The sequence below is a fragment of the Neofelis nebulosa genome, chromosome 7 (assembly GCF_028018385.1).
Source record: "Neofelis nebulosa isolate mNeoNeb1 chromosome 7, mNeoNeb1.pri, whole genome shotgun sequence".
Classification (NCBI taxonomy): Eukaryota; Metazoa; Chordata; class Mammalia; order Carnivora; family Felidae; genus Neofelis; species Neofelis nebulosa.
The window spans coordinates 62,879,939-62,892,115 of NC_080788.1; the positions used below are offsets into that span (position 1 = coordinate 62,879,939).

At 53.7% G+C, this 12,177-nt stretch overlaps 1 protein-coding gene across 2 annotated transcripts; it reads right to left on the minus strand.

Moving 5' to 3' along the window:
* Nucleotides 1-3,395: 3,395 nt before the first annotated feature.
* VPS18 (VPS18 core subunit of CORVET and HOPS complexes) lies at nt 3,396-11,603 on the minus strand. Of its 2 annotated transcripts, none has more exons than XM_058738157.1 (5): nt 11,171-11,603; nt 10,002-10,143; nt 7,794-7,885; nt 5,755-7,625; nt 3,396-4,724 (listed from the first exon to the last, which is right to left on the minus strand). In XM_058738157.1, the coding sequence occupies exons 1-5, from the start codon at nt 11,259-11,261 to the stop codon at nt 3,999-4,001; spliced, it is 2,922 nt and encodes a 973-aa protein (XP_058594140.1). In that variant the 5' UTR covers nt 11,262-11,603; the 3' UTR covers nt 3,396-3,998. The 2 variants fall into 2 exon arrangements, with proteins under 2 accessions (XP_058594140.1, XP_058594141.1); XM_058738158.1 differs by lacking the exon at nt 11,171-11,603 and adding an exon at nt 9,005-9,910 and having other exon boundaries at nt 10,002-10,124.
* Between the last annotated feature and the right edge of the window lie 574 nt (nt 11,604-12,177).

Consider the following 12,177-nt stretch of genomic DNA (forward strand, 5'->3'; position numbering starts at 1 on the left):
GCTATTTCAAGGCGAAAGCTGAGAAAAGGTAAAGCAGCTCAAGGAGAGGAAAGCACCCAATCAGAGGGCATTCATCGAGAAGCACTAATCCCCTTAAGAGAAGAACCCTACTTTGTGTCCCCTTTATCGGCCTTCTGAGACCAAAGTTTGCCCCTCTGCCTCAGTTTCCCTTTTGGAAACTGGGCATAAGAATGGTGCCTGTCTCCTGGTGGCATTAGCAGGTATAGCTCCCTGAATATCATCATCTCTGTACTCCAGGTGGGGGAGAAAGCCGAGGGCTCTGGCTGCCCACTAAATAGAACCGCCTCACATCCTCCATCTATCCCACTGCCCACCCCAGGACTGCCTCTGACCACCATTCACCCTCAACCTGCTGTGGGGCCCAGCCTCACTCCACATAATCAAAGCTGCCAGCAGGGTCCTTTGTGGTGCTGCTCCCGTGTGGCACTGCCTAGGGGCCCCACCATGGGGCAACAGATGGACCTATGGTCTCCACAGAACAATGGTGGGGGAGGGGCTCTGGCATCGCCTGCCCCAAACAGGAAGCACTGCATGAGCTTCAAAGAACTGGCAGGGCCAAGGGGCTGAGTGGCTGGAGCCAGTGCCAGGACTGGCGGCTGCCTAAAGAGATGCCTGCCAGCCTCAGGATGCCCAGCCTGCGGTGGGGGTGGGGCTGCAGTGGCAAGGGAAGCTGGGTCTTGGACAGAGGATGCTTTGCACCCTCCTGGCAGTAGCCTCTGCCCTAGGAGCATGTTGAGAGAAGGGGGCTCCAAGCTAGGCTGTTTCCCGGCTCTGCTGCCACTCACCAGCAGGGCTGCAGGTTCTTTCCCAGGCCACAGTGGCTCTGGCCCTCCAGCAAGCAACCATGAGGGGCAGGGCTGGCACCAAGCCTGCCGCCCACTCCCTGCCTCCTGCTCCCAGCTGCTCTGCTTGGAGCCTTTTCCTCTCCACTTCCTGTTCACACAGGGGGGGGGCGGGAAGTGGAGGGAGGAAGCTGGGGGGAGGCGTGTAGGGGGGACCCATTGAATAAAAGGAATTAACCGTTTCCCTCCTCTGACCTCTGGGAATTTCCGCCTGTGAAAGTGTCTCGAAGAATCTGCAGAGCTGGGGGAGTGGGAAGGAGGTATGCCCCTCTTGGCCCCCTCCCCCTCCCCTGGTGGTGGTGGGGCCAGATAACTCCCTCTGGGCCCCCTAACCTTTTGTTTCCCTGGCGCCAGGGGGGCAGCGCCAAGGGCAGCCTGGAGTCTGGTGGCCTCCAAGCCCCCTCCCATCCAACGGGGTTGATGAGGGCCCAGCCTGCAACCTGAGCCCTGGGGTGGGAGAAGGGGGAATTCAAGACTTGGTGGTCCTGGGGGAATAAGCTCACACCCATGCTGGCCAGCTTGGAGCCCTGTGCCCTCCCTTCCAGGCTGGTGCTCTTGGCCAGTCTGCACTGGGGACAGGAGAAGGGAGGGCTGTCCGGTGGGAAAGCCAGGCCTCAGACGCTAGGCTGTCACACCCTCCGACAGCCACTCCCCATGGAGCTGTGGAAAGGAGCTGGTGGTTTCAGGAAGCCGGTCGACAGCGCCCCCTCGTGCCAGCTGACGACTTGGCCAGGCAGCCCCCCAGAGCCCTCTCAAGGGCGGGCCTCAGGAAGCACCTGCTCCCCAGGACCAGTGACCGCCCTGAGTCTCCCCCAGGTGGCTTCCTTGTTTACAGGCCTCCTGCCCTGATCTCAGCGTCACTGCCTGTGGCCACTCCTCCTATTTCCAGTGACAGCTCCAGGAGCAGCTCATTCATCTTGGCCCCTGCCTACGCAGCTGCTCCCCCACTCCACCCCCTTCTGGCCCTCCCCAGGCTTAGGGCCAAGGCCCTGAGGGCCTCCTCTCTCCCCTCCATTCCAGGCCTTGCTTGGTTTCCAGGGATCTAAGGGCTGTAGCTTCCCGTTGCCCTGACTCAACGGAACCCCATTCTGTCAGTGCCAGGGAAGCCTGTGGCCTTTTTTTCCAGGAAAGAGGAAGCAGCCTAGGACCAGATGGGCAGGCTCAGAAGACAGAAGGGGGCAGGGGCATCCCAGGCTGTCTTAGCCAAGTCCACTGGGAAGAGGGAGCAATAGGGCAGTGTTTGTTTAACTAACATATATTAGGTACCCATTATGTGCAGAGACAGAAGACCCAAGCTGTTCTAAGTAAGCAAGTGACCATGCAAGTGGCAGGTCAAAATTTAGACCTAATATTCACTGACAGTGGGAAATGGTAGGCCACATGGGGAGAGGAAGGGAGCAAGAGCCTCCAAATCTTCGAACAGAGGGAACAGGATTAGGATGCTCTCTGCCCACCCAGGGATTACCAACCCCTCCCTATTTGTTCCCTCTTGCTTTTGGGAGAAGACGGAGAGTCTGAGACTCATCAAAGACGGGCGGCTTCTAGCCTGCCGGTTGGCAGAGGCCATGAGGAGACAGGGTTGTTCTAGTGGTTGGGGGGACTTGGCAGGGCAAGACTCCACCAGGACTGCAGGAGATAAAAGTCTTGGAAAGGGTTAGGCGGCAGGAGAGAGAAAAGCATGTAGTCACCAGCCAGGTGGCTTGACCCCAGCCTGATTCCAGGAAGACACTTGTTATTTTGTTTCAGTCTGAGCAGCTGATGGACCACACCTATAGAGCTGAACAGTGGACTGTGAACCCCAGTCCACAGGGCAAAGGGTGCTCGCTGATGTCACGGGAAGGCCCTGATCCAGACTCCTTAGGGTAGCCACAACTAAGAGTGTATGTAGTCCAGAGGGGGAGGGCGGGTCACAGAAGTTAGATGAGGAAAAAAATCTGCCAAATGCCATGGATGGTGGCAGGGGCAGTCCTACCTCCACACTGGATCTGAACATTATGGTCAAATACCAGACAGTGGTAGGGCAGTATCAAAGCTGGCAGAAGCTGGGAATGCAAGGATCCAGGCTGGCAAAGACAAGGGCAAGCAAAATCTCGCATGTATAAGGGCTAGTGAAGGGAGGAAGAATGAGGGCTTAGATTCACGGTGAGGCAGTGCAGATTCCCAGAACACACTAGAAAGGAACAGACTGAGGAAGCACTAGCGGAGAAAGGGACGAGAAATTAGTGCCCTCAGCCGCCCGTGTGAAGGATTCTGTGGGGAGCAGTACCACCTGCTGGCCAAAGGGAAGAACAGTGCTTGGTCTGAGGATGGTGGGCCACCAATCCCAGTTGGAGCCTGGAGAAGGAGAGGATGGAGCAGAGGGACAAGGAAGCGAACAGATAGAAAATATGTCAAAATCAGTCACATCACCAGGTGAAGCAGCGAGGTCCAAGGCTGGAAAGTGTTCAGGGTCCCAGCAGCATCCCTGTGGCATCCTGTGCTCCTGGAGATCACTCACGTGCCACTCAGGCCAGCATCAACAAAGCCATCAACTCCAGGACCACCAGCGCAGCGCAGGCAGTTTAATGTTCCCCACTCCATCATCATCTCCCACTGTCCTCCATGAGGCCCTGTCCCCCAGGGCACGCCCACACACCAGAGCCCTAGAAAGCGTACACAAGACACGCCCGCCACCAGCACCACCTTTCCCCACCCTCCACGCCCAGGACTTGGAGGGGCTGCCTTTTCTCTCTGGGACCTAGGGGCAGACACAGGAGACGCCTTCCTCTGAAGGGGAAGAGCCACGCAGTGAAAAGGGAGAATGGTACTCTCGCTCTAGAAGGTGAACAGGATGTCTGTGGGGAGTAAAAAGGAAAACAGGACCGTTAGAGGGGAGAGGGTGATGGGGTCAGAATTCTGACTTCTCCAGGCTAAGGCCCCCTGTTGGGAGGCAGGCAGATGGCCTGGCATAACAGTGGCCCTAAGGCCGCTCTGAAGAACTGGATAGCGGCAGATGATACCTCTCGGTGACAGCTAGAATTCCACTCTTCCCAACAATGGGGCGAGTCTCCAGATGATGGAGCACAGACCAGGGTGTAGCCTTCCCAAGAAGGGGCACGTGCCCCCAACGGCCTGCCCACCCAGCACAGCATCCTCCTACAGCCAACTGAGGTGCTCCTCCTCATAGCGCTGGGGGTCGATGAAGGGCCGGTCAATAGAGCGGATCATCAACTCCCCACAGTACACACACTCAGCGGCCACCAGTTCATCTAGATCAGCCTTGAGCTGCTCCCGACTGGGTCCCCCAGCGGCAGCCCCACCCTCGGCCTCCTTTGCGCGGGCAGAGCCCTTGGTAGGGGCTGGAGCAGCCCCCAACTTTCGCTGCAGCTCCTCGAGCCGGGCCTGCTTGTAGGCCGGCAGGCCAGGCCGCACGGCCTGCAGCAAGCAGTCAGCGTGGAACATGTGGCCACAGAGGAAAAGGTAAAAAGGGCGGTTGAGCAGGGGGAAGTCGCAGGTAGCGCATTTGTCCTGGGGCTCCACTGTGCCGTAGCGGCCCCGCAGCTCCTGCAGATCTCGCCGGATGCGCTGGGCGCTGGCTGTGGCCTCTTCCATCTCCCGCTGCAGCTCCTGGATGTGGTGGTTGTAGGCCTTGAGCGAGCTGCAGATCGCCTCCTTGAAGTGGTCGATGGTGACGAAGTCAGGAAAGAAGGGCAGCACGTCCTCAATCTTGAGCAAGGGGCAGCTGGCCAGGCAGGCCATGGCCGTCTGCACATCTTCCTCCTCCTGCACTACGTGTCGTGCAATCTTCAGCCACAGTTTCTTGCGCAGTTCCTCGTCTTCCTCAGGCAAGTCAGCACACTGTTTGGCTAGGTCCACATCCACCTGTGGGGAGACCACGAGTGTTAAGGTCAAGCCCCCTGCCCTCTACGATACAGATTACGGGAGAGACAGGTGCCCCGGGAGAAGCTGGGCCCGAGGAGAGGCCCCAAGACAGGATTCCCAGCATTCTGGGAGCAAGCAAGGTGAGGGCTTCTGGAGGCCAGGACAGAAACCTGTCTCAGTAATGGGTATGTCCCTGTCACAGCTTTGTAAAAGCTAATTACGACAGTTGGGGCTTTGATTTTAGCAAACTTAAAAATCACCCTGGAGTATATTCAAAATACAGATTTTTGGGGGGCACCCGGGTGGCTCAGTCAGTTAAGCGTCCGACTCTTGATCTCAGCTCAGGTCATGATCTCACAGTACGTGGGATTGAGCCCCGTGTCGGGCTCTGAGCTGACAGCACGGAACCTGCTTGGGATTCTCTTTCTCTCTCTCTGCCCCTCCCCTGCTCACTCTCGCTCTCTCTCAAAATAAAGAAATCATCTTAAAAAAAAAATTTTTTTTAAACACAAATTTTTTGGGTCTCACCTCAGACTTTCTGATTCAGTAAGTCCTGGGTTCAGACCTGGGAATTTGTATCTTAAATAGCACTTCGTGTGATCCTAAGGCAAGTGATGACTCAGGATTGAGAAGTGTAACTCGGCACCTTCCCCTTCTGCAGCCGTGGCTGTAACGCAATAGCTAGCATCAATGTAGAACTTACTGTAGAGGAGGCACTGTTCCGAGTGCTTTTCATACACACTACTTTAATCAACTCTAGGAGCTAAGTACCATTACCATTTGTGGCCGAATCCTCTGAGGCAAAAACAGGGTCAGAAATCAGCCTGAGGTCACACAGCTTCCTAAGTGGCAGAACCAGACTTCAAACCCTGACCTTAAGAGTCCACATTCTTAACCTCTACACTAAAGCACCTCTCTGCAAGAAATGCCAGCACCCTCTAGCCACAGCCCCCCACTCCAAACCCTCAGCATCTGAAGCAACTGCTCTCCAGGTCCCTCTACTGGATGGGGTCAAAATGCATTGGCTCACCTGCAGGGCCAGGTCCACAGCCTCCTCATACAGTTCTAGGACCTTGTAGACATGGACACAAGCACGGTGGTGGCCGTGCTCAGCACAGAGCCGCAGCGCATACTTGAGGTCATAATGCACACGGTGCGGGCTGGCCCCGGCCTGCTCGAGGTAGGCCAGCAGTGAGGCGGGCTGGCCTCGGGCATACAGCGACAGCAGGTAGTTATGAATGGCCTGCTCAGTCTCGCCCAGCTCATTCACGCAGAACTCCATGTAGCGGATGGCCTGGCTCACCTGCTGGGCCTCACCACCCTGGCTATAATTCACCAGGGCAGGAATGAGCTGCCGGGCATCTAGCCGGCTGCCCAGCTCAATCCAAGCATCCACCAGCTGGCGGGGGATGTGGCGAATGAGGATCGGTGAGAACTTGTAGAAAAGCTGAGGGTCACGGTGGCGAGCAAGCACGGCCAGGGCTTCCTCGTAGGCCTCGTGCTGGCAGTGGTATGCCACCACTCGCTCATAGTCCTGCATGATCACGGCAAAGTACACCATGTGTTCTGTGTCTCCATGGCTGGCAAGCAGTTCATGGATGGAGGCCCGGCTGGCAAAGAGCCACTCCTTGTGGCGGGGGCTGCTGAGGAAGGCCCGGAAGCGCTCCCGTGTTTCCCGGTAGAAGTTCAGGGCCTCAGGATCACCCTGCAGAGCCCCGAGCCGGCTCAAGTAAAGCTCTGTCAGCCAGGTGGTAAGCAGTGTGGCCTGGGTACGCTCGGCTGGCTTCAAACTGGCCAATTTTCGCTGCAGGAACTCGGCCAGAGCCTCCTCCTGTCGGGCCTCCAAGAACTTGAGGGCAATCTCCTCAAAGTAGCTCTGGGTCAGGGCGTAGCAGCGGGCACTCTCCAGGTAACGACGCTGGCGAAAGCAGTAATCAGCTTCCCGGGCCAGGACTGTGTCCAGGCAGTCAGGCCGCTCTCGACAATACTCTTTGGCCAGGTCAAAGCGGTTCATGTCCAGGTAGGTGCGCCACACATCCCGGGCCTCCCGCTGCACATGGTAGCGGAAGACGGCCCGCTCAGTGTAGGCCCACAGGTGGCCCGTGGAGGAGTCCTTCACCATGTGCTTCAGCGGCCCAAACTTCTCCAGGAAGTGATCCCGCAGCACCACCTGCCCTGTCAGCGTGCACACTGCCTCCACCCGGTCCGCCAACAGCAGTAGGAAGTGGAACTGGGTCAAGACGACAGCCAGAGGTGGGCTGGCCCCAGGACCTACCCCCTCTGGGTACTCCCAGACTCGCTCCTCACTCAGCAGGGAATCGGGGCGCCCACAGTCCAATGCTCCATACAACACGCCATCCCCCATCATCCAGGCGAAGGCCCGAGGTGCAGAGCGCAACTTGGGGGTATAGAACGCCAACTCACTGTAGCCCAGACTGCTGGGGAACTCACGGAATGGGGGTGGGTGGTCAGCGTAGGCAGCGAAGAGCCCTGAGAAGCCCTGGGCCTCAGTCCCCTCTGCTGCTCGACCTATGAACTGGAAGAGGCGCTGCCGAGTTGTGGCGATAACAAAGCCGCGCCCATCGGGACCCCGCTCAGCCTCAAGGGAGCATACAGGCGCTGGACCCCCTTCTTCATTTAGTACGTACAATGGACGGAAGTAAAGATCTGGGGCAGGGCCGAAAAGTCCACCCTCGCTGGCTGAGAGCTCTGCTTCGAAGATCTGGCCTTGGGCAGTGCCGACCAGGATGGGGCCTGTGCTGCTCTCGGTGCCCAGTGCCTTGTTCCAGCCCACACTCTCCACCAGCTGTCCTTTCCAGCGTGCCAGTGGCCGTACCTTCTGTCCATTACGGTTCACATAGAGGACCTCAGTGCTGCTCAGAGCAATCAGCAGGTGACAGCCTGGAGTGGGGAAGAGTATGGCACTCTACAGAATGCTGCCATTCCCACCCTCAGCCTCCTCCTTAACCCCACCACTCTCAGATCCCATCCACCCAGGCAATGACTTACCCTCCGCTCAACCAGTCTCCCCACCCCCCGCCCCACCAATCTCAGACCACCACCAGTTACCAGTGTGGTCCAGAAACATCTTGTGAACTCTGGCATCATCCTTGCGTCCCAGCTCCACATGGTTGGGTTCGTTGGCCTTGCCCAAGTCAATGCTGTCAGGACAAGAGTCACAGCATCACTCCAGAGAAGGGCAGATCCTTTTTTGGAATCACAGACCTCTTTATGATCTGATGAAAGCCACAGGCTCTCTTCCCTGAAATCTATATACACATATAAAATTCTGCACACAATCTCAAGGGAACTCTGAAATACACACAGGATCCTACTTAAGAACCTTCAGCTCTGAGAATTCCCCTACCTCATTTTGAGAAGTCACTAAATAGAAGTCCTTTCCCTCTACTCAGAAGATCTACAGTGCATCTGGGAAGACAATGCAGGGGTATCCCAGATTGCTGGGGTAAAAAAAGAACAAATACTACCTAATGGTTACTGAGTACTTTCTACATACCAAGCACCATGCCAAGACCTTAACCAAGTATATCTCAATCTTCACAATAACCCTGAGGGGTGCTCCTGTTGAAATTATACTTCCCTTATTAAAACCATTTTCAAATTATATACCCATTTTTAAAGAATCAAAGCAAAGATGTATAAAGAGTTAACAGTTTTCTTCTTAAACCCATCACTCTCCATAGACAAAACTGATTTTAAGGTTTTTCTCCATCCTTACAACATAGACTTGTTTTGTCACTGTCTTTATATTTTTACAAAAATCACTTCATGTTGTGTACATATGTGTGTGTATATATATAAATTTTTAACTTGCTTTTCTCACTTAATGATATTTCATGAACATTCCACAGTATCAACATACAGCTCTATCTAACTCATTGTTTCAATAACTGCATAATTTTCCCCTTCATGGCTCAACCATAATTTTATCATCATTTTCCTGTTGATGGGCATTCAGTTTGGGTCCAGTTTTTCCGACCATAAATAACTCTGCAGTCAACATCCTTGTATCTATACCCTTGCAAAGCGGTACTTTTCTTTCTAAGATTACGTATTCTCCAAAGTGGGATTGTTGGGTCCAACTTATAGACATTTTAAACTTTAACAGGCATTTCCAGAACACTTTTCCAAAAGACAGTGGCAAGTTATACTCTCACCAGCGGTGTGTGAGAGTCCATTTCTGTGTGTCTTCACCAGCACCATCTATTACTATTTTTAATTTTTGTCAATCTGATAGGTTAAAAAAAATGGTACCTTACCTTTATTTCCCAAAGGTTGAAAATATTTTTAGATGTTTACTGGCAATGTAGAGTTCCTCTTCTGTAAACTGCTTGTTTATATTCTTTGCCCTCCCCTTTCTACTTAAGTGTCTTTTTCTTATTAATTTGTAAGGGCTTTTTAAAGAATAGGGATGTAAATCCTTAGTCATATGTGGAAACACATCATTTTCCCACCATCTTTGGTCATGACCAGATTCAAATGCTTTTTTTCTTTATTATTATTTTGAGTAATCCCCACACCCAATGTGGGGCTCAAACTCACGATTCCAAGATCAAGAGTCACATGCTCTACCAATTGAGCCAGCCAAGCACCCCTCAAAGGCTTTTTTGTTTTTATTTTGTCATTACTATGTAGTCAAATATACCTGTCCTCTCTAGCTTGAGTAAGAAGGTCTCCCTTCTGCCCAAGAACACAGACATTTATTAAATATTCTTTTGATATTCAGTTTGTTTTTCCTATTTAAATTATTATCCCACCTAGAATTTGTTTTTGTGATACAGAGCCTTAGCTGTTTTATTCCAGATGGTTATTCTAGATAAGCATTTTTTTCTGACACCCTTGTTATATAGTATTCCCACTTACGTATGTATGTATGTATGTGTTTATATCTAATTTTATTGAGATATATTATTTCCATGTATAGTGGATTTACTTCAGGACTCTAGATGGTTCCCCTGATCAATGTGACTAACTTGTGGGTTAGAACTATCTTTAACAGGTGATGGGACACAGTTAGAGAAACTGGGTGACTTGTTCAACATTCCCTGGCTGGTACAAAGGAGAGCTGAGCTCTGATCCAGATCTACCTGATTTTAACTACTATACTACATTAGTTCTTTGGTAATGGATGTTTCCTGAAAATTCCAAATCTACTGTAGTTTCACCTGCCCAGAATGAAAGAAAGTCCCCAGTCAGTTAATAGTCCCCAAATACCACTAATCCACTCCCTACTAAGTCTTTTGAGCCCTCACTTACCGGAGCAGGGTATCCTTGCCCAGGCTCATGCAGAGCTGATTGCAGGAGACAACAAGACTGGTGATACGCTCAGAAGGGGTAAAGTCAATGCGCTGCTTTGTGAAGATGGGCACTTCCTTCTCTAGCTGGGCATTCACATACCCTACAGGAAAGGAGGGAATTAAAGGTGAGCTATGGAAGAGATGGAGGAAGAACAAGGAGAGGCAACAAAAAAATTGTTTTCCTCTCCACCTTCCCAACATACTCCTACCCCAAGCCCTCAGTTAAAAGTTTGCTATCAACATATCAAGTAGTTTGCTAATCTTCTCTACATGAGGGCTCTGGGCTCCTTCTGACAGCTGTGAGGGGTGGGTTCTTTGAACCCTTATAATGCTGTTGCACCCTCATGTACCCTTCTCAGTAGAAAGGGTTGGGCATTCTCCCTTATCAATCTAGGACCTAGCAATCTCAGCTCAACTAAAGTAGTCTAGATCCACTCTCTCCCCTCCTCCCTACCCATGCAGTAATGCTCTGAGTGAGTCTCCAGAAGAATGAAGGCAGAGGAAGCCCTGGGGAACAGTCCCAATCAAGCTGTAGCTTCTTTCTCTAGCTTTTATTCTCATTTCTTTACCACTGCATACCTAGCACTTGAGACCTCTCTGCCAACTCTGTCCTACTTTCTACAAAAATTTCCCCTCAAGGACAGCCTGCACCCAGATCTAGCAAAGGCCCAAAATAACTTCATTTTTCCCTGTTCAGTGACAAAGTTCCCTCTAGGACCAGCCCTCCTACCCCTACAACATTCCCCTTCCACCATTTTCTTTGCCCACCCTCTTCCTCCCACCTCCAGAAGGGGCCTGGTAGGAAAAGCACAGGCTCTGGCTGAAGCCTGAAGCCTATTCTCACTTCTCTCAACCGGGGCCCTGTAAGCAAGTCACTTCCTTAAATGGGTCCCACTTTCCTTGTAGAACCCGAGTGGCAGGGCCTAGATCACGAGACTGCTCTTGCTGCTCTTTTAAACTTCGACCATCCACCAGCTGGGGGGCCAAGAGAGCCTGAGGAGAATCAGGGGCCTAGGTCTGGACTGTATGTCCAGGCGGTGAACCGGACCCTTGGAGCTACTCTCCCCGATCCTCCCCCGCAGGTGCCAGGTGTGCGGATAGTGTGAGCGGCTCCCTCCCCTCCCTTACCCGAGTGGGGGATGCCCACGCTGGGGCAGCCGGGCTGCAAGACGGCTGAGCGGGACAGGGAGTCCTCGTATTCATCCAGGATGGACGCCATGGTGCCCGGCCTCTGGGCCCTCCGTTCCGGGCCCAGGGATTCCAACAGCGCTCCCCCCAGGGATCCCCGTCGCCTTAGATTAGAAACTGCGTCTCCGCAGCCTCGACAAGGCTCTGACAGATCCTGGCAATCCGCCGCCCCCTTCTCCTCTTTAAGATCCTGAGGATTTTCTCGCTCTCGCCTTATAATGAGCGAGAAGACTTCGGAGCCCTCTCCCTTGAATCTGGTGCAGTCCTGCACCCCGCTCCCACCCCCAAAAGATCACTGGTTTCCTTTTGCAGATCCCAGAAGATCCCAACCTCGCCCCAGTGGCTCAGCTGACGCCCGCCCCCGGGACGCGCGCCTATAACGTAACTTCCGTGCTCTCAGAAACCCGCGTTTGCTCGCGTAGGAACTTATCCCCGACCCGCCACTGGGAGGCGCAGCGAGGGTTGCCGGGGCGAAGGCGGGGCCAAGGCGGGGGGCGAGACAGGGACGGGGACCCGGCCCAGTCCACTCTTGAGGGAGGGAGCCGGAAGTGCTGTGGCAGCTTTCGGTTTGGGGCGGAGCCATAGACGCGTCACAGCTGCAGTCCAGCTAGGTGGTGAGCTGGAGCTACTGAATACAGGCGCTCCCCTCCAGGACCCTGCTGCAGTTCTGAATTTTGACACAAGGAGGCAATCCCAGTGCTTTTAGGCCCTTCCCCATCCGCGCAGCGCATTCCAGCCCCAGGCTCGGAGCCATTCCTCAATTCCTTTTTTGCACAGGCATTCCTCTCTCAGACGGTCTCAGCCTCCGTGTCCAGCTCTCGCTCCGACCTCTCCAAACAGGCCGCTACCCTAGGCCCTCAGGAGAACCTCCCGTTCTTCAATCGAATCGCTCTCTTGATCCTACCTTCACAAGGCATAGGCAAGCAGTCCTAGCCTCTCTTCCACAT